This window comes from Sinohyriopsis cumingii, chromosome 14 (genome assembly GCF_028554795.1).
Source record: "Sinohyriopsis cumingii isolate HCF-2022 chromosome 14, ASM2855479v2, whole genome shotgun sequence".
Classification (NCBI taxonomy): Eukaryota; Metazoa; Mollusca; class Bivalvia; order Unionida; family Unionidae; genus Sinohyriopsis; species Sinohyriopsis cumingii.
The window spans coordinates 71,448,823-71,472,481 of NC_142974.1; the positions used below are offsets into that span (position 1 = coordinate 71,448,823).

At 36.6% G+C, this 23,659-nt stretch overlaps 1 protein-coding gene across 5 annotated transcripts in view; it reads right to left on the minus strand.

Annotated features, from left to right (window-relative positions):
- The window catches only part of LOC149784108 (tudor domain-containing protein 7-like), a 144,480-nt gene extending 129,343 nt beyond the window's left edge, over window positions 1-15,137 (minus strand). For 4 of the 5 annotated variants that reach the window (XR_016413747.1, XR_016413746.1, XM_089932204.1 and 1 more), the window contains exons 1-2: window positions 15,034-15,137; window positions 3,690-3,935 (exon numbers count right to left, since the gene is read on the minus strand). Coding sequence is in view for 3 of the 5 variants with exons in the window: in XM_089932204.1 (XP_089788330.1) it covers window positions 3,690-3,786 (97 nt within the window). In the remaining 2 variants the exon portion in view is untranslated. Of the gene's footprint in view, window positions 1-3,689; window positions 3,936-14,791; window positions 14,865-15,033 lie in introns of those variants that run through there. The other variant, XM_089932205.1, reaches the window with a different exon arrangement.
- Between the last annotated feature and the right edge of the window lie 8,522 nt (window positions 15,138-23,659).

The following is a 23,659-nucleotide window of genomic DNA, read 5'->3' on the forward strand; positions in this document are numbered from 1 at the left end:
CTTATATTTAATTCTTTCACTTTGTTTGATTTTATGTTTTACTTAAATAAGTTATATTTTGGAAAATCTGAATGCTTGTTTGGGTTTTTCATGATCTTATGAAATTTAGACGTAACAGTATCCTTTCGATATGCCACACAGTACAATGAATGTCATGATGACAGGATTATCAACAGTGTCTGAAAGCCTCTTAACAACACAGTTCTTTGCCCCCAAGTTTACACTAGTGTTATTCTTGTCTAAAAGTGCTGAATCAATTGTGGCATCACACAGGATGGACACGAATTGGCTCTAGATAGCTTTTACATGGCATTTTTCAGTTGGACATTAGAAAAACTGTTTACGAAATCTATACTAGTGTGATCTTTTCCTGGCTCAACTCAAAAGAAATTGGTCAGAAGATGATTTTCTCCCTTTTGTTATACCATTTACCATGTTAAACAGCATCTTGCAGTGCTCGGTTTGACTCACGTATTTACTGATCCCACTGTCTCAAGCAACCTCAACTTTTTTTTTCTGATTAGGATTGTTCATGATCAAATTTTCCATGAGGTATTGTGCTTTGCAATTTTCTTAATGTGTTAGCTGTCTTTTCTTGCGATGATATCTCTTGCCAATAATCCACAACTTAAGTCTGCAACTGCATGCTACCTTTCTACACATACTGCACCCCTTAACCCTTTACCTCATACAGCATAGTGACAAAGTGCAGCGCACTATAAATAGAACAACTGTTATCTAGTCAACAGCATACGTATAGGCCTGCCTGTGAACTGTTAAGCAATGTAGTGTATGTTATGTTTAACAGCAGCTTTAAGCATTTTACATCTTTGGTACACATCTATTACCTCGTGTAAAAATTTAAGAGTAAAGTCTGATTGTTATAGCTGTGTAATTATTTTTCAGAAAAGAATTTTTGATGTGCTTTAAAATCGAGAAAGAACCTGTTCACCATCATGCCAGTCAAGCTGCGTGACCAACCGTAGCTGCCATTTCCCATACTCGAAATTTACATGTTTTTCATCTACGTCTACATCACCAAGTCATCTGAATTTGATAATCAAAAAAAACTAATTGCTGCCAACATAAATATCAGAGCCTTTACCTAAGTTATTGAATTATTCATAGTTGAGATCCTAATCATGTAAACTTCATAAGTACTGACTGAAATCCTGCCTGTGAATTGTTACCCAATGTAGTGTATGTTACATTTAACAGCAATTTGAACCATTTTACCTTTTTGGTACACATCTATTATATATGGAAAAATTTAAGAGTAAAGTCTAATTGTTAAAGCTGTGTAATTATTTTTCACGGAAGAATTTTTTTATGTGCTTTTAAATCGAGAGATAACTCATCATGTCAGTGAGGCCATGTGACCAACTGTAGCTGCAATCTCTGATACTCAAAATTTACAAGGTTATCGTGTGCGTCTACATCACTAAGTCATCTGAATTTGCTAATTTATAAAAACTAATTGCTGCCTACATCAATATCAGAGCCTTTACCTAAGTTATTGAATATTTCATGGAACTGATTCTAATCGTGAAAACTTCGTACGTACTGAATGAAATCCGCGACCGCCATTTTGGAGAGTGGAGATTATGACCCAGTTACTTTAAATAGCAGATATCGACCAGTGCATAAATAGCAACCATGTGACCTGATGTAATTGTCATTTGCAGAAATGAATGTAGTATCTAATAGGGGGGTTTTCCCTGAAGGTGGCTACGAAAACCAGCTCAAAATGACTGATGTTTACAGCAGGCATCAAAAGGCGCTTCCATGTGAATCTTGCAGAGGCGTCCAAAGGCGCTTCCATGCGAATGGAGCAGAGGCGTCCAAAGACGCTTGCATGAGGTAAAGGGTTAAGTCTGCAACTGCATGCTACCTTTCTACACATACTTCACAATGCAATCCACATACACATACTGCACAATGCAATCCTTTCATCTTCATTGGCCTAGAGGTAAGGAAATGCCTACTACCAGTATCCTAAACTTCCTCTCTGTTTTTATAACTGTATTCCCTATCAAAGTCAGTGTTAGTTTTTGCCTGTTTCGATGACTTTTCATTAAAATTCTGCCTTAGTTTTATAGGAAATCAATCCATTAGGATTGGCAGGAAAATCCTGTGCCATTATACTTTCTCATCAAAGTTACAAGTCAATTGATTGGTTCAAAATGGATTCCTTATGAACTACCTATTCTCCTATAAATGAAATCCAGTGAGATGTAACCAACAAGCAACACTGCCAATCTATTAAGGCCTTCTCATTATGGCAGTCGATTATGTTCCGTAAGTTGGAGCAGTTTTCAGTAAGGTGTAACAAAGTAATGATATCATCAAGCTGGAAAACATGCATTTAAAAGTCCAGAAGTGTGATTCAAGAATGGTGCAGCAATAGTACACATCGTGTTCAACTCAAAAATCGGTAAATTTTAGCTGAATCTTAAATAACTCCAGCACAGTTTCACAAACTGCTGTTCCAAACCAGATGGAGCGCAATGGATTCTTGCTATCTCTCCAACTGACATAATCCTTAAAAAGAAATTACATTTGATGTGGGTGATGACAATGATCATCCTGTTATCTGGCAAATTAACACATGATACCCACTAAACACAACTTTTGCCCTTTTCCCCCAAGAACCAGAATATTTCCTTATATCTGTCAGCACCATTAAAACCTTTTTGAGGGGATCCAAGTGGCTGAGTGGTCTAAAGTGCTCTCCGTTACGGATCACTGCCATCTCACCTCTGTCTGCGTGTGTTCAAGTCTAGGATTCGGCCAATGTGGGTAAGTGAGAAAACTTGCCAGTAGCTTCTTGTGGGGTGGTGGTTCTTCCCAGGGTTTACCTGGGTTCTTCCTCCACCATTAATACTGGCCGCCATGCATAGCCTATCATGTGCTGAAAAATGGCGTTACCCCACAACAACAAAAACCTTTGTAAGAGTTTACCATCCCTTTCATCAGAACAGGTCACTTGTTGCCTGCCAAGTTTTAGAACAAAATAAGCAACAGCTTGACCATGCAGACATTTGAATCACAACAATATAAAGTGTCTGAAGTATGCCAGTAAAGTTAGTCTGGTTCTCTGACCAATTCCACTTAAATATAAAACCCATATCCAAATCAAACAAGGACAAACCAGTATCGAAATGTTACCGCTGATGATCATATTTCCATAATTTGTGCTTCTATTACTTAATTCCATACCTTAAGGATACTATCCCCAAGACTTGTGGCAAAATCATAATGGTCGACACATATGCCAAAGTATCAGCAACTGGTTTCAATCCTGACCAACACATGCTGCCTAAGCCCGTGGAAAAAATTCACGAATGTACCTGCATTTTACTTACTGGCAAAAATAAACAAAGCACTTGTGAAAACACCATGCAAACAAAATGGCAACTACTGTCCTTCAAGTGACAGACCACAATTTACTTCGCTGCGACATGTAAGCTTGCAATGGCTGATCTTCTGTATGAATATATTTCTCACATAATATGGACAATTTATTTATGCACTCTTGACAATGAAGACTGTCACAATGGATTTATGCATGCCTGTAGTTGTATTATACCAATCTTATGAGATGATATTAGTGCAAATAAACGTTAGTGACAAATGATTAAGGTTTATACATGCTTATATCCTGTGCCCGTTTGCACATGGCTACTCACGTAGAAGTGTGTGTGCTGGGATGCCCTCTTTGCTACTTATTAATGTTGATCGTAGCATGGATTTAATCGTTTTTAGCTGCTGCTCTGTGTCCGCCATTCTGCCGCTCTATTGTTCGATATGATTAACAAAAAAGTCCACTCAGGCAGTGTCAGATCAAAGTCATAATCTATCCCTTGACCCAAACCAAAATGATAGATCATCAGCAAGCACAGCACTCCCTTTTTCACAAATGATCTGCAACAATCCTGAAAATAGATCAAAAGAAAATGCAGCCTTCAAAGAACTAAGTAAACTGCATCATTCAATGAACTATGTAACCTGCAGCCATCAATGTACTATGTAAACCGCAGCCTTCAAAGTTAGTCAATTTACAATATAAACAGCACTTTTTAAATCCCATGGGCAATTTAAAGCGCAAATTCAAAATCAATGTACAAGGTAAACTGCAGCTTTCAAAATCAATTTACAATCAGTGTTTCCCTTTACCCTCATTTGTGCTTCAGGGACCCCCAAAATTTTAATGTGATGCCCCCCCCCATTTATGCCCAAGTTTTTTTTTTTTACTTAGCCTGACCACCAATTCTGACACCAAGGGGATTTTTGACTCTCAGACTTTCACCCCACTGGGATACACTGACAGTGCAAACTGCAGCCTTCAAAATTAGTCAATTTACAACATAAACAGTAGTATCAGAATTAGGGCATATCTGATGGACAATGACAAGTATGTTACAACAACATACGTCATATCCAAAAATAACCTATAAAAGACCAATATGTTGACTGTGGATATATTATAACTGGTCATAGCCTTTCATCTATGTTGGTGCAACCATCTATACATCACTCAATTTACCTTGTAAACTCTGACTCTCTCATGTTTTTGCAAAACTTTCTTGATCCTATCCTATTATCACATACAAGCTACTGGGGAAAAAAATCACTTGTCCTGATTGAAACTGTGATATATCCGTGGATTTAAGCAGCATAGAAAATACAGTTAATTCTGTTTAAAGGAGTTCCTTTTTTTATTGCTGTTCACTCATTTCATTGTTGCAAAACAAATTTAATGAATTTACAAAAATAATTTATTAAATTTTTATATACTATGTATCAACATTTAAAACCAATTTTTTTGATTTATCAAGCTTTTACTTGTCACTGAAAACATGATTGTATCACAAGTTATAACCACACATCTTTTCAAGCAAATACTAAATGTATCCATATCACTAGTAATGGAGATGTAAATGCTATCGGGACAAAAACAAAAGATGTGTGTTTCCTATTGCACTGGATTTAAATTCTGAGCAGGTAAGTTTTAACACTTTAACCCCTGGAGCTTTTTGTAATTTTTGCCTGAAAATCGAGTAGGAAACACATTTTGAAAGCTATTTCCGAACAGACTCGCAAACACCAAATCCCCGGTCATCTTTCAATAACATACTGCCTAGGTGTGTTAGAAACATCGATTTTTGTTGGCTATTTGACTTGCACATGAGCAGAAGGGTAAAAATTGGACTTCTTTTTTCTTTTTCGCTAAACGGAGCCATTATTTTTGTATGGAGACCACTCTTTATTCCAAATGCCCATCTTATCCTACTTTTTGCAAAGGCTCATCTGTCTGTTTGCAGTTCATACCAGTTTGCCTTAGATCTGAGACCAAAATGTCTAATATCCAGACACAAAATCGGATTCCAACCACGGGCGAATTTTGTGTAAAATAGAGTCCAAAAAAATGATGTTTTTCTACCCTTTTTTCGTAGTTCAACTAGATATTCCAGATTATATGGTATCACTGTAGAGCTAAATCTGTCTTCCTTTCTATAATACCACCCACTTTAGTGTATCATGCATGACCATGATGCTACAGAGCTCGGCAGTAGGCTACTACCTCCTGCCCCGCAAAGTCGTCACTAGGGGCTAATGTGTTAAAATAAATTTTTAAAAAACCAAACATATGATATTGACTAGTATATGTATTGCAATATGCATTTCAAAGTACTGGACAAAAACTAGCTCAATTTGATTCACAAATCAATTTTTTTTTTTTACCATGGTGAAAAAAAATGGACAGGGTCAGCAATGAGAAAAGGGTCAGTCAGATGACCAAAATCAAAATTTTTGGGCCTTCCTATAAAAGTAGTATAAAGAATGCCTTTGTAAAAAATAAATTACCTATTAATTTTCATAATGCACCTATGGCAATCTAAGCTCACTACATCTGATCTGCTCCTTTCGCATCTCCTTAAGTATCTACAACTAAATATAAATTTTGTGTAGGTACAGTGGCTCCTGTTACAACAACAGACTGGGGTTATTTATTGTCATTCAAAGTGATGTACTTCTATTTCATACAGTACTACTGTTACAACCAGAGACTTGTCAGACAAAGTGATGTACTTCTGTTTGGTACAGTACTCCTGTTACAACAAGAGACTTGTCAGACAAAGTGATGTACTTCTGTTTCGTACAGTACTTCTGTTACAAACAGAGACATGTCAAAGTGATGTACTTCGGTTTGGTACAGAACTACTGTCACAACCACTGAGTGAGGTTGTTCATTGTCAGACAAAGTGATGTACTTCTGTTTGGTACAGTACTCCTGTCACAAACAGAGACATGTCAGACAAAGTGATGTACTTTGGTTTGGTACAGTACTCCTGTTACAATCAGAGACATGTCAGACAAAGTAATATGCTTCTCACAAACTACAGCACAGCTTTAGACTGTTATTCATTTTCAAACACAAAATTGTACTTTTGTTTTGTACAGAACTACTGTGACAGTCACATCATTGAACTGGGGTTATTAGTCATCAGAGACAATAATGTCACAAACATTATTCATTGTCAGGCAGCATGTACCTGTATTTAGTAATGTACCACTGTCACAGCCATATAATGGTTATTTACTTTCAAGACTAGTTCTATTTCATACAGTACTCTGAGCAACAGAGCATTTAAATTATCAATATACAGTAGAACTGGTCTTGAAATACCACCCATTTGCCAAAACATTATGGTCTTTCAAGATAGGTGGTCTCTCCTAACAAGTCATAATGCAATATAATCAATAAATTTGTGCATTGACAACATGGTCTCTCAAGACAATTGGTCTCACAAGGCAATAGTCTTTCAATACAGGTTTTACTGAATGCCTTTCCTGCAGCATGATCTTAATAGAAATGAGCAGTAAAATAAACTGAATTGCCATTTGTGTAATCAAATTATCAAAAATGATATCTTCATCTGAATAGGTGGTACTGCATGCCAACATGATCTGTGTGTTTGCACTTTAGGTATTTTATGTGTGATGTGATGTGATATGATGTGATTTGGATTTTTAACGTAGCTTTAACAATTTTTCAGTCATATCGCTATGATGTGTGCAATGTGGCACTTTATAGTGATGTCTAGCATTGGGGCATCATGCCACAGACATGCAGCATGATGTCCCACCCAGTCACATTATCCTGACACCGGGCCAACCAGTCCTAACACTAACCTCTTAATGCTGAGCACCTAGTGAGACAGCTCTTATTACCATTCTTATAAGTCTTAAGTATGACGTGGCTGGGGTTCAAACACGTAATCTATATCCATATAGGTATTTTATAGGTTTTTGTCACGAGAAAGAACTGATTAGCATCCGCATATTCAAACTCACCATCTTTTGTCTCTTTTTGGAGCTCTTAATTCTTAACTGGGGTTGTATAATGGAGTGCTATGGTATCGCATATCTTAAAGTTAGCGATCAGTGAATAAGTAAATTTAAGATACTGACCTTCAAGATATTATGTATGGTTATTGGTATTCTTTGCTCTGTACGTGTATTAACATATATTCAATTTCCAGTTTAAATCAGATCACTGATGGAAATGATAATAAACAGATGCCATGAACATTCCAGGTTATGTGTGTGTGTGTTTGATTTAGATTTTTAACGTAGCTTCAACAATTTTCCAGTCATATCATTACGATGTCTATCACTGAGGCATCATGCCGCAGACATGTAGCATCATGTCCCACCCAATCACATTATCTTGACACCAGGCCGACCAGTCTTAACACTAACCTCTTAATGCTGAGCACCTAGTGAGGCAGCTGTTAGTACTATTTTTAAAACTCTTTGCTATGACTCAGCTGGGGTTCAAATCCATGACCTCCTCTATCCAGGGCAGATGCTCTAACTACTAGGTTACCATAGCCATCCTTCCAGGTTATGCAAGGAGTATCAGTGATATCACGGTAACACCAAAACAGTGTTTTATCTACTCATGCGACACAAGTCAAATACGCAGACTTTTCTGATTTGATGCAAAAAATTAGTCACCGGTGCATAAATTAATGCACCCTAATGTTTTGTTTTGCTGAATAACAAAAAAAACAAACAAAGGTTCAGTCTAAAAATCATTGCCAGTACGTAATCCAACAACTATCTCAGACAGGAAAAACATGTGCACATCAGTTTCCTATGCAAGTGTTATCATAATACATAGGGTTACAAGTAAGTGTTGAGCCTGGAGCTGACCTTTTATGACCTGTAACTGTCACATCATTTGTAGCAACTGGATGTTAAAATCTGTACAATCACCACATAAAATGCAGTGGAAAATAAATAAATGTGATTTTAAAGTGATTCCCATGAGAAACTATTCATTTACGTGCACCTTTGTCATGCAGTAGAGCAACAATTTCCATTCACTCAATTGTATGCCTTGTATTGTCCAATATACTCTCAGCATTCGACTTAAAATGACATCCCAGGCAAAAAAAAATCAAATAAATCCAAAACAAATGAAATTATCTTTTGGACTGCGGTTATGATTGACTGACGATAATAGTATTGTTATCGAACCAGTGGAGCTCTCATCACCCAGAGATGAGCTAATGGTTACTTGAAAGACAAAACATATTTTGTGCAGCAAAAAATGGTTGAAAACAGCTGCCTAAATTTTAAACAACTCGAGTGAAAAACGTAACAGTGAAGAGACCTTTATGTTTTGCCATATATGTACAGAGGCCGAAAAAAACTTCCATGAATAATTGAACAGTACACTGCTGGGTTGCCAGAACACAAACTGCTGATTGAAGGTCCACAACACCAGGCAGATTTGAATGCAGGTTTACAAAAACATGATTCTAGACAAGACATAGCAGTGAAACTGCTACTCAAGTGTGTACATTAGCTGAGTGTAGATGACATCCCCTTTTTTTAAAATAGAAACCTCTTCTTAAATTTAAGACACAACTTAGCGGCTGAAGAAACTGATGCCATTGGCATTTCTAAGAGATCTGCCAATCAGTGTGACTTTGCAACTACCTGTTCAGAGTTACTGCAGAGCCTATCAAACGTTGTTGAGGATAGTCTTATACGTAACCTGCAAACTTCGTCATTTGTGACAGCAATTAAAAAGCCAACAATAAATGCCTTGTCATCTATGCTGAGATTATTTCTGACGATATGAAACCATCAACAAGATTGTTAACAAATACAGAATATTCCAATGCTTCGGAATTGATTTGGTTACATAATATAAGTAATGAGATAATTATTTTTAAAAACTACTAAAGACTAATCACTGTTTGAATAAGACTCATAGGTTTGGATTGTGACTCATTGTTTGTTGCCTTGATGAGTCAAATGACTTACATGAAGCCATTTGTAGATTAAACACTGGCTCTCAGTCTGTCATTTTTACCCTCGAACAACAGAAACTTAAGGGAGATACTTTAAACACCATAGCTGCCAACCTTCCAGTATGTACTGGCAGCCAAAATTTCAACTTAGAAATTCTGTGTGGATTTTATAACCAAGATAGATAGATCTTTATAAAAGAACAAAACAAAGATTACATGTCTACCTCGTCTGGTTCAAAAGTTTTGGGTAAAAATATTCTCCATAAAATGCAGAGATTTTCTTCAAATTTGTCAAATTGCATAAATGGCCAAATTAAGTAGTTGATATTATCAAAACTAACTGCAGTTTAAGTCTGGAACTTTCCAGATCTCTTACATTCTATACAGAGACATTGCCCAATTTTTTTTGGAACTCAATTATCGGAAATAATAATGTAGCAGACCCCCCAAATTAACGATCTTCACTAAACTGGTCAGCGGCAAATACAGCTGCAAATATTAAAAATTCAATATCTTGGCCATTTATTTATCAATTTTTAAAATTTAAGGTGTATTGTGTTCAGATTGCTGTAATCTATCTAATGATTCTATATTCCGTGGATTTAAAAGAATTTAAAAAAAAAACATCTCCCTACCCTCTGGGCAGAACTCACATGACATCAACATACAACCACACAAAAAAGTAAAATCTGCACAACCAATAACAAAATTTTATTGAAATATAAAAATACATGTTATATAACAAATTCAGTATCAAAATGTCATGTCTGTTTGGAAAATCCCTTGTCAGCTTTGCATAATATCAAAATCTAAATAAAACAAATACTGCAAGAAATCTTTAAGAAACAACAAAACATCTGATTCAGAAATTGATTCTAAATTTGCTTCTGCAGCAGCTGTCAGCGCATGATGCATCTCCTTCTGCAAATTTGTATGCCTAAAATCATCTTGACATGAGGCTGAGCAAATCTTTTCAAAAAGTTCTTTAATTTGATCAGAAGTGACCGGAAATTTACTTTTAAGCTGATGGAGCTGGATCAAAAAACTTGAAGGTGATGACATCTTGCTCTTGATGCTCAAGGGCTATTTTTCTCCTTTGCCCTTTTTAATCAACCATGTAGACATAAGGTGGAAGTCTTCATTCTCTGTAAAAGTGCAAAACAGCACAGTTAATAATTTATAAGACCTTTAGCAGTGCAAGATTTGGGAAACTGATTTTTTTTCTTCCACAGTTTGAAACTTAAACATTGCAAACAAAAATTATCAAACTTTTAATACTTTTTTTTTGTGTATATTCTAGATTGAGATATTCAGGTGGTAGAATTTTAAAGGTTTAACTTTGTGAGCATATTTTGTTTTATTTTACTTTACCAAAAAACGTTTTGATATATTTATACATAATACCAAATCATGACATTGAATGATTGATTGCTAGATTGGGAGGATGGAAATGAGTTTTTTATTTATTTTTATAGCAAAGAAACAGACAGACATACAGAGATTAATTACTATTTGTGTATGATAACAGTATAAAAGTGTTGATTTACCAGAGAGACCAACTAAAAATAACAACGAAACTTCGACCAAGAAAAATATTTGGATGAAAACAACAGAACGAAGAAATACATCGTAACAGAAACCTACTTCCGGTTTATAAACGTCCAATAACTGTGAGAAAATGAGCAGAAAAAACAAAATATTTATGAACAGAATGATTAATTATTCACTCATTTTACTAATTCATCGAGTCAATATAGGTAGTTACTATTTATCAAAATTAAATCACTCTCGCAGTCTCGGAATGCAAGATAGGTTAAAATACGGTAATTGTGAACTTCCTGTCGCAGTATACACGCATTTTATCGAAAAGTATCTTATTTAATCCATTAAAATTAAAATAAAAGAAATGCATAAAAATATTCATGAATGTTTGGAAAAGCAAAAAACACAATACTTACCAATGTGCTTTGCAATTTCTCACAAACGAGACCAAAATCTGGACCACCTGTCGATGAGAGGTCAGCCATTTCATTCGGAATCACCTCACAGGGCGTGACTCGAGATATTTGAATATGACCTTGCGGTTTACACGCTTGCGATTGGCTGCCTTTAATAAGATCTGGAAGCCATGCATATCATTAAATTCAGCGAAAATTGGGCTTTCCAGCGCATATAGGTATCATATATCAATTTTTAAAAATGGCCGAGATATTTAGCCGGGAAAATGAACCTATTTTTTTAATGCTTACCAAGAAAAGTTAATTTAAACATGCATATTTCAAACTTATATGAAAACAAAGACCGTTCCCTGCTCTACCATGTGGTGCTATTTTTAGGTGTTGACCCGGTGACTTCGGAGTTTAAATGGAATTTCCCTAGCGAAGGCAATATTTCTTGCTTTCACTGCGAGGCGCTCAGCAGACCGAATCGTGCCCAACAATGAAACTGTGTTTTTTTTAATGAAAATTACTGTTCATTCTCTTACTTTTATCAACAAACCAAACAAACAGTTAAAAAGAGCAAGAAATGAACTTTATTTCAGCATAAATTGTAATATTGGTGGTTCATCTAACAATGACGATATAGCTGGTAGAAGATGATCGTTTTTACGTTGCTCTGTCGAAAGTGCTACACGTCTTAAGGAAGGCTGCCAGTACATACTTCCAGACTCACAACTAGTGAAAATATGGATAAAAAGTTGTTAATTTCCCAATGTCCAACATGAATTAGTGAAAAATACCATGACCATAACTCCATCCACTCTGACCATCAATACTACACTATATCAGATCAAAATATAAAACTAAAACACTACATATATGCCGAAATATTTATTTATCAAGATATGATACTGTGGCAGACTTGAACTTCCTCAACTGCCTGATCGTAAATTTGTTTACTAAACAGTTCAGACTTCTTGCCGGCTGGTTGATCTTGATGAATTAAATTGCTGAAAAATTTTCTGCACCTAAGAAGGCCGTAAAGTCTGTCTTATTTTTCCTCAGTAGAGAAAACACTCTTTCTCCGTCACTGTTGCTGTGAGGAATACATAGGAGCTGCAGCACGTTTGGTTCTTCTACAGGAAAATTTGGAAGCGATGTTCAAGTCCGGGAACATTTGTCGGAACAAATGTTTAGCATGGTCTCCAGCTGATAAAGGTAGATCGTGTTCGACAAGGAAACTTAAAAATAATGCTTCGCATTGGTAGCTTGCAGATCTTCCGACGATGGCTCAAAATATTCCAAAACTGAAATCTGCGAATTCTTAATTTTTTCAACTTTTATCATTTTTCTGCAACCGATGTGCTTCCTCACATCGTCTCTGCGACCGTGCCCAATACTAATTTTGTGGCACACTGAGTGTTTAATGTCAGAATGCACGGCCAGTTTTTGATATATTCCAAATTAAACTTCACTTTTTGATCATTACATTTCTTTTTCCTCGTTGATGAAGACATTTTCAAGATCTTACATGCGATGCTGAACGGTAACTCAAATCAGTGTTGGTGATGCATGTGCAGAGCCAAATTCCAGTTAGGCCCCAGTTTCTCTCACAAGCATTTGTAAAACTACTCTTATACATAGGCTAAAAGTGCTTGCTACCGGGCTAACTGTACTACTCGGCTGTAGTTCTACTAATGTCGCGACCAGCAGTACCAGATCATTTTGGCAACTGAGAATATCACAACTAGTGCTTAATGGGAAATCGGTTATTTTATTAAAGATTTAAAATAATTGAGAATTGGAGAATTCGCTAAAAAAGTCGTGAAATTCACGCCAAATTCGTGAGGGTTAGTAGCTTTGAAACTATAACAGGATTGTCAGTGAACATTAAAGTACATGTTTACCACTGACTGTATAAACAAAATCAGGTGTCATAACGATAAATCGTGGACAACATTTTTTTTAAGTCAACAGCTGTCAATTGTGAAAACCATCAAAAAAGAACAATATTAACATCCTTCATATTTTGACTCATATTTACTACTAATGCTTTAATTTCTGGCTTCCTAACAAATATGGCAATCACGTAATCTGACTCTTAAACAAAACCATTGGTCATTATCAGATGACTAACTGGTTAACTGCTTCATTAAAGTGACATCCATTTCAAGAACATATACATTTTTTATGAAAACATTGGTTATGGCCATGTTTTGAAAAAGAGAAATTTTAAGGTGCATTTTTACAATAATGTACTCACCAGCAGTTCTGACTTTTTCCTGAATTAAAACTTGCTAGTAATTTACATAGTCCTACATGTAAGACCTGACGGTGATATTTATGTTTTGGACATTAGGGTCTTACTGCCTAATTAACAGTGCTGTGTAGTATGTTTTGATGTCAACTAACATCGTAAAGAAAGTAAAAATTTTCAGGAGTATCTCACACAACTGGCAACTAAAGTAATGGCGCTTTTCTACAAAGTAAGGTAATAATGTTTTAGTCAGACTTTACATACTCTGATGTCTTTTCTCTAATAAATTCAAATTCTCACAAAAGAAATGGACCTGTTTTCATATTGCATTGAGCTACATTTCAGCTGACTGGAAAGCAATGAAAGCCGGGAATGCCAAAATCGGTTGGACCTGTTTTCATGTTTCATTGACCTACATTTCAGCTGACTGGAAATCAATGAAAGCCGGGAATGCCAAAATCGGTTTAAGTTGAAATACTATTCTTTAACAAAATGAATAAAAATATAATATGCCTATTGGAACTAGAAAGCAACGTTTCATTTCGTTCAACAAGCATATCTGCCACATGAACCAACTTAAACATACTTCGGCATACCTCAACTACCGTCGCATTGCAACTAATTCAAATGTATGTCAACAGAACATGAAAAGGCGTCCATTTGCTAGTGTCATGTTTTCATTCTGCCAGGATAGAGACAGCACATAAATTATGAGAAACATGTCGATATATGCCATCAGATGAGATATTCCTGAAACTCTGACTACTCATTCCGATGTCGTTGACATCGGAATACACTATACAACTTGCCGTCATTTGCATAGTAAGACATAGCATCTAAAAAAACCAACATGTGCAATGTCTTACATAGACTAGTAACTTACGATCATCCAGTCTATATACGATCAGTACAAGATAGGTGGTGCTATACAGAAAATTAGCAAAAACCTAAAATACTGTGATACACGAAAACCTGCAGCATCATAGGAAGCTACCATAATACTCAAACTTACAATCCAAATGTGTTCTTACCAACTTAAAAAATTTGTTTCCTTGTTTCAGACTCATATTTCCTGGTTAACCATTATATCAGGTAAAATGAACTTACTTCCCTTTAAAATTAACAATGACAATGAAAAAATGTGTTTAAAGCAACACTGTGACGTAGTACTGGTATCTTTTCACCTGCATCGGTATGCTGTAATGTATAACCAGTTTCTGACCTTTAAAACACATTTTTAACACAACTCACACAACTATTACCTTTCCGGACGCAAACGCAGAAAATTGACCACTGTACCTCACAATGGTTACGCATAATATTTTCATTCATTACAGAAGTAGACTACATGGTAAAGTGCTTTTAATTCGTCGAATTGTTCTTTAACGAACGTCGCAAATCAACTTTCTTTTTAAACTGATCAAAACAAGAGTGTATTTTTTGTCTAAATACTTTATATGTACAATGAATAGCCATAAATAGATTGTGCATTTTCATTCATTACCTGTCACCTCATAAATATGATGACAATAGCAACAGTAACATCCAGCAGATGCACCTTTAACACATGCGGTATCACCAATGTCCGCTGGCTTTTTCCCTGAAAAATATTTGCGCTATTATTTGGAATACCTTGGTGCTGATGAATAATAAAGAACTAGTAAAGACGATACAAATGAGATACTAGTACGGTCTCTGTTCAATGTACAACATACATGGAGAAAATATGCTGTATATTAACGCAGTTTCTAATGATTGATCCCGTTACTCGATTTCCATTCTCTACGCTTAAACCATTTTATTATTTTTTTTTTTTTTTAAATCCGTCAGCTTTATGTAACAAATGGAACGGAAGAAAAATTTGTACAGAAAAATTCCATTGCGCTAGATGTCGTCATTGAAAGACTTAAAGCAATTATCTTTCTTAATATTTCTGCATCCAGTGCGGACAGAAGAAGCCACATGCAGCTGATTTTAAATGCTAGAACCATTGGAGTGTGGTCAGGGGTGGCCATAGGCAGATTGATCAGATTATGTCCAAATCGGGCATCGCGTATTATATATATATATATATATATATATATATATATATATATATATATATATATATAACGTAATTGTAAAGCGATGGAAGAACCTAAAAATCGTGCCCAGTGTTTTGCTAAGTTCCTTCCAGTGTTTTGTGTACAAGTCATAAATGGAATGCAGGGACAACAAATGCACATGGAAGATTCTGGCAAAACCGGATGTTCATGGAGTTAGCTTTTCATGTTTTCTCTCATTAAATACCATTTCTTTATAAAATTTGAACATCAGAAGAATGTGAGTTCTGAAGCTGAAGGAAGTATTTAATTGATTGTTGATTTTTTTTATAAAAAATTCAAAGTTATCGTTTGCACTCTCCTATTTTGTGCGTGCTTATCCATCCATTATATTAAAACTTAACGTACTGTGTAGACTCTGTACTCATGCACATAGTCCTCTCCATTTCAAAGTCCTTTTGAATAATTTGTATGCATGTAAGACTGGACACAAAAAGTGTGTATTTGCAAATTCATTTAGATACCTATATATGGCATATGATTTTAGAGTAAACTCGATTTATGTAACTTATCTCTGCATTGAATGCTTATGCAGAAATTATGACCTTTTTTTTTGGCGGGAGGTGGTGTGAGTGAATGGGTGTATAACTTTAACATATAAACAATATTTGTTAATAAATAGCAACATATGTGTATGTGGGTGTTACAGTTATTGTTATGATTAAATGTTATTTTATTGTTTAAAAAAGAAAAACTAGCTGTTTATGGTAAATGTTATGTAAAATGCCAATCAACTTTACATGCATTTTGTTGTTTTAGGTATGTGGTTATGTATATAAGGGGTAGGTGAGTGTAATACAATTTTCCTTACGTTTCTGTTTAAAAGAATGTAACTATCTGTAAAAGTCATTACGTTGCTTTATTTGTGACACTTATGACATTTATTTTACCTCATAAGACTTAGCACCTGATATTAACCTAATATAGCTTATTTCTGTTTCCACGTCCTCTAAAGATGGACGCCAGATGCATTTCTGTTTCCACCTCCTCTAGAGATGGACCACAGGCACATGTATGTATCCGCCTCCTATCAAGTATTACTATGTAATAATTTGACATCGCGGTCCAAGGTTGACATTGCCTGGGTGGGAGTGGTGAGACTAGCGCCCCACTTCTCCAGAAATTCCCCATACGACTTGCGTCTCTGATTGCCTCTGTCAGCTAAAATCCAGTTCCTGGCCTTCGAGAGTGGCTTAGCGGTCTAGGTTTCCACTAACAGGAGAAGGGGTGAAGGCGGGTCACTGGCACCTTAAAGTCAGTGTCTCGGGTAGATGAGACTCGTAAACCTTGGATGGTAGCTCCTCTAGGAGAAGGAAAACTCCGATTCCAAACATATAATGCCGTGCGGCACAAACTCAGCACCTGGAAAGACTCAGTGAAGAGATAAGAAGACACCAGCTCTTCGTTTTGCAAGCTAGAACATCAGGACCATGTGTCCTGGATTGACCGCTGACCTGCAGCAGATTAACGATGCACGGAAGACTGTCGTCATTGACAGCGAACTCTCCCTACTGAACATCAACATCGCCTGCTTCAAGGAGACCCGACTGACTGACAGCGGCACCATCAGGGAAGCCAATGTTACCTTGTATTGGCAAGGGACGTCTTCGGATGAACCTATGCAGCACGGTGTAGGCTTTGTCGTAAATAACGCGCTATTCGCTTTCAATGAATCTCCGTCATCAGGTACTGAGACAATCATTGCCTTGCGGCTGTCAACATCATTAGGCCCAGTCAACATCTTCAGCGTGCATGCCACAACCCTCTGCTACACCAACGAGGAGAAAGATGTTTTTAGATACATAAGGAATTTGAGATTAACAGTAAAAAGAACTGAACAGTTTATTGACATGCCATGCCAAAGTCAATAGCTGTTTGTAATTTCTATTACAAGACAAATATGTTTCAGATTATTCACTAAGAGACGCATTAATATAGACAAGATTGTTTTCATGCTTTCGTTGCTGTTGGTGAAATTTTATTTGAGCAAACACTAATATATCGGAAGTTTTCTATTCACCTGAAGCATGTCCCGATTTTCTTCATACATTCTTGTTCATGGACAAGTGAAATGAAGAAAATGGGTAATATGTCTTGTGAAATTCGTTTTCCATGTTAGAGCATATCCTCACCTGGAAAACTGCAATAAAGGATTACCGGTATATATATATATATATATATATATATATATATATATATATATATATATATATATATATGGCCAGATAAGCTTGTATGACTTTAAAAAAAAAAAACATTAATATAGAAACACCGAGATTTGATTCGTCAATGAACATACTACCAACTTTCGTCTTGTTTGCAAGCACCTGGCTGAATAATTAAACGAGAGAACATTTATGAAATTGGGACAGCTATAATGTCTTAATGGTCACAATGTATATTTGTTTTTGTTTTAAATATCCAAACAAACTTACTATTGGAAACATCGTGGGAACAAATACACATCTAAGTAAGTTGTGTAACCTTTCGTTTTAATTTAAATCAGAGCATCTGCTAATATTATATATGTAAAAACTGGTCCTTCTGGGTATGATGGAATTTGAGAGGTGCATGCAAGAAGATAATGTTAAGATGCAAATTTAAAGTTACGTGTAAATGTAATATTCCCTTTCGCGGATGCAGTGATATCATCATATCTGTGGTGAGTGATTTATATAAATACTTAAAATTGCAACATTTGGGTTGTTATTTTCCTCACAACAACACATTGAATGCAACCAAAGAACCCCACACAAATGTACATTATATTAACTTATCCAGGTTGATCTGATATTGGGATCGAACCAACAACCTTTTCTTCACGTCCAAAATTTGAGCCACACATTAGATGAGGCTGTCTGAATTAGTAAATGAGTAAAGTAATGAAACAGATGAGAGCAAAGTAAAACTAAAGGGTATTTACTGAAACTTTGTCTTTGGTGGCTGGACAGACAATAACAAAATGACCTCACGCGAGATTATTGGGTTAAAAATAAAAACAAATTAAATTAAGTAAGACCAATCTGTGTAGTTCTTGAATTTTTTAACTGATTTGCATGAACACAAATCAAAATAATGATAGATGATGGAGTTTTTTGAAGGCTTATACAACTCATGATAATTTTTTTACATTTTTTTCTTCAGTACTTTTAAATCGGGTATTTGAATTTACACCCCCTCCCAAAATAAATATCCAGTTTTCCTCACTAGACTACAAAGTTATTCTTACATGGCAGATAACGTTTATATTCTCTTCTTTATTACATACAGCTTTGATTTCAAAGTGTTTTCAATGTCAGTCATAATAAAACGTTAATTTACTTTAGATTTTAATTGTTCAATCAAATACAATTTATTTTGCAAGCGTTTTGCTTACGTGTAGCCTTGTATTCATTGCATTATGGGAACAAAATGATGCAAAGTACCTTCTTGGAGAAAAGCGAAAGTCGATGACACCACATTTGTTTACTTGTACAATTTGGTATTATGTTTTATATAAGAAACTCACTATTAACAGCACCTGTGTCCTTTCTTGGCACTCGTCAATCAGACGTCGACCATCAATGTCAGCCTCAAACTTGTACACTGCACTCTGGTCATCCACAGGGAAAACAAATACGGCTTCAATAGGAGATTCTTCTTTATTGACATGCCGAGATACTGACTGGACATTGAACACAAAACCATTAATGATCACTCACTCACACGTCGATGTCCTTTAAGGGAACTTGAACAAAGCCAGTCCGGTTTAGCAGGATGAGACACAAAGTAGATGTACATCTTTATATGACCTGATTAGATATCAGCATTTTCTTCGAGCTTTACATAAAACACATATACTAACTTTCGATTACCTCTGGTACTTTGAATAACTATCGATTTCAGACTTTTTCCATTTGTAATACACCATTTTGTTCATTTCATTTTCATAGTTAGGCGCAAATATAACACAGTTTATTGGAACTTGATTTACCTAGGGAATACGACGTTTAGACCCACTTGTTTACAAGAAAAGACGAACCATTTTATTTTGTATTTTTTGTCTTACCATTAGTACTGGATCATTTTTAGATGCAATGGCGCATAGTGTTTTACAAACTTAATCATCTCTTAAACTATATGTACAAACATTTTAAATACTAGTCCATTATATGCAAAATTGTGTGTGCATCATACATGATCCTCTGTCATAACTTGATTAAACAGTGTCCATTACCGTTCATTGAGAAACAGCCAGACTCAAACAAAACAATACCGTATTATCATAGTGTTCCATCGATTCAACATTTGAAGACATACAATGTACAACATAATAATATGTATGTGTATGTGTGTGATTTTAATTTTTAACGTAGCTTTATCAGTTTGACAGTCCTATCGCTACGATGTCTGTTGTGTCGCAGTCTGTAGCGATGTCTATCACTGGTTCATCATGCAGCAGAAATGTATCATGATGTTCCACCCATTCACATTATCCTCTGTGTGTGTGTGTGTGTGTGTGTGTGTGTGTGTGTGTGTGTGTGTATTTTAAACGTAGTCTTAGCAGTAGTGAAAGGGGTGAGATTAGCGTCAATGGGAATTAGCATTAAAAACACCCCCTGGGCGAGATTAGCGTCAATGGAAATTTAACATTAACCACCCTGGGCGAGATTAGCGTCAATGGAAATTTAACATGGGCAAAAAACCCTGGGTAAGATTAGCGTCAATGGAATTTAACATTGGAGAAAGGAAAAAAAAGGAAATATTGAGATTAGCGTCAAAGGCATTGGAACAATGGAAAAAAAAATATCGATTCTAGGGACAAAGGCAATTGAACATCGGGAATAGAGTTTGGGTCTGTCTAGGGACAAGGGGAATTGAACATGGGAATAAAGTGTGGGTTTGTCTAGGGACAAAGGGGAATTGAACATGTTAGAAAAAGAAACTACCTTAGGGACAAGGGGAATTGAACATGGGATTTTTTTTTTTAAATTTTTTTATAAAGGGGTAGGCAATCGAAAGGCTATCTCTTTTCGAGAAATGTGGGTGGCCCTGAAAAGGGCCTTTGGGTTTATGTTAATATTAATATTAACATAGACGGCATCTGTCACATCTTCTTCTTCTTCTTAAACTCCTTCTAACTGCAGGTCCATACACAAGTACCCTCTTGAGGCATCATTGTCTTTCTATGTAAACTCTTCTCATCCATAGACTAGTATCTGTCCTATCAACAACAGTCCACTTGGACCGGACATACATGAGCATGTTCGTCCTAAACATCATGGAAGACACAAGGGTGGATGATTCAACTGTGGTCCACATCGTGAGGCGACGAGAACAGGTGAATCAATGCAGTGAACTGCGCTTATTTATAGGTAGAGGAAGGATTGAAACGGATTGAGTTCATTCACCAATCCGAACACGCGTTACAAAATTCAGTCAGTCCGCATCCAATCCGAAGAGAGCAGTCTGTGACGTCATGTGGTCTATATAGATTCGCTAGCGCCTGTGTGCTGTGAATCTATGCGACAGTGATTCAACATGACGGAAACTCAGAAAACGATCCATTGGGGTGCACCAGCAGGGGAGACCGCCCAAGGGAACCCGGACTTACTTTCAGAAGAGGTACATTGGGATTTTGTGAATTTTCTTACCTCGCAAGAATTTGTTCCGGAACCTTCGTCTCATTCTTCATTACCGCAAGTGGAGAATTTTAGACAGAGACAGAAAGAAGAATTGGAGAAATTTATGCAACGACAAAAGGAAGCGGAACAAGCTTTTCTCCTACAGCAACAGCAACAGCAACAAGAAGAGGTAAGAAAAAAACAACAACAAGAAGAAGTAGCAGCAAAGAAACAAGAGGGTGAAAATCAAACGGCTACGGTACTGTTGGACATTTTAGCGGAGTTAAGAAGTCTGAAACAAATGTATCAGACTTCTTTATCACGACCGAAGAGAATACGACCTTCCCGAGCTAAACACGCCAACCCTGTGACTAAGCCTATCGTACCACCCTTAGTGATTTCAACCCAATCATCAGAAGTAGGCCCTGGCCGTGGCAAAGGCTTAAGGCAGTTAAAGTTGATTGCTTAAACTCACCCCCTACACCAAAATAAAAAGGCCCTTTAAAGGGCCACCCACTTCTCTCGAAAAGAGATAGCCTTTCAATTTGCCAATAACTCAAAAATCAACAAAAACAAAACAAACCATTTTACCCTTATAGTACATGCCTGTGTATGAGTGCGTGAGTGTAGCTTCTTATTTTAAAATCAAAACTCAAAGACACTTACCTTATATAATTAATGTATTCTTTTCTCCATAGTTACAATCCAATTCACAATTCACAACAGAACACTTTATAAATTGCATTCAATTCTTCTGTTTCTTTTTTTTTACTCTCTCTTTTTTTCAATTTCTTCACCGTCACAGTCTTTTCCTCCTCTTCCTCCTCACTTTCTTCCCTTCTTCTTTTCTTCTCCTGTTTCTTTTTCTTCACCTGGCTGCTTTCTTCCTCTGAAGAATCTCTCTCTTCTTCTGAAGAATCCCTCTTTTCTTCCGACTCCTCTTGTTTCTTTTTTGGGCAATCTGGAGACCAATGTCCTTTTTCTTGACAATAATAACAGGTATCTTGACTTTTGTCTTTTCTAGCCCCTGTTTTTGTTCTTTTTTGACGGTCTGGACACTCTGAAGACCAATGCCCTTTCTTCTGACAGATATAGCAAGTATCTTGACTTTTATCTCGAAAGGAAGGAGAGTAGTCCGTCGGCTGGTCTGAAGAGAATTTTCTAATGACCCCTCGCAAAGCTCTGATGAAACGTTCCATCTGGGTAGTCTCTTCCATCGTTGTGCTCGGTTTGAGAGTGAAATGAATAGTGAAAGGACAAGACACACGCTTTTTATATACGCTGGTTTGTCATGACTATAAATTAGTCTATGGTGTTTAAACTTGAGTCATTTAACGTTTTGCACTCAAGATGAAACGATCCTATTCATTCGAGAAGAAAGAAGAAGAAGAAAGTAAGAGGCATAAACGTGATCTATCGCCTCGTACCAGAGCTGAAGTCTTGGCACAAATTCATGCCAGTGATTTTGAAGAGGACATGAGTGAACCAGAATCCGAACCCTCTAAACAAAGATCACCACCCTTAGTTAACCCTGAAAAGTACTATTCCATTCGAGAGACGGAAAAGCGCTCCTCTAGAAAATTTAGAACCACGGCTTACACCTACACAGTGAAGTTTAAAGATTTCAAGTCCGACGTACCGTTGGAGATAGCAGAAGGGTTTATCACCGAGATGTGGGATTCTTTGCTCACAGCACTCAAGCGACAATGTCAACTCAAAGAAGACGATCGCTTGACACTATCCATAGATCACGACAGCTTGAAATCCCCTGCTTGCATCGAGTTTAGCAGACCCGCAGAACTAACCCCTTCCAAAGTCATGGACAAGATTCAACACGTACAACAATCTAATGACCAGTTTGACATGACCGATGGAAAAGCCACACTGAAAATGGCCCACGTCTCTCCTCCTCAAGGGACCGGACAACGCAATAAGGTGTTATTGGTGAACGACCTTCGCAGCACCAAAAAGAGTCTCGTCCAAATTAACAACCCTCAAGACCAGATGTGCTTAGCCCGAGCCATCGTGGTGGGACGAACCTATGCCAACAAGAACGACACGGTAGAATGGAAAAGAGCCTGGAAAACTATTCAACAATCGGACCGAGCCAAACAACGAAACGAAGCAGAACTCCTGTTGAAACAAGCCGGCCTGTCCAAAGACACACCCTGTGGCATTCCTGAAATGCAAAAATTGCAAGATGTCCTAGCTCCACGCTACACCTTGAAAGTGCACCCTCAAGAAGTGCGTGGGCCTCTGTTGTTTCGAGGGAAAGACTTTAAGGACGGAAAATACATTCATGTCTATTATCACGATGACCATTTTGATACCATTACCACTATCACTGGATTCCTGGGATACAGTTATTACTGTGAGAAATGTGACATTGGCTATAACAATCGAGAGCAACACAAACATTGCGGAT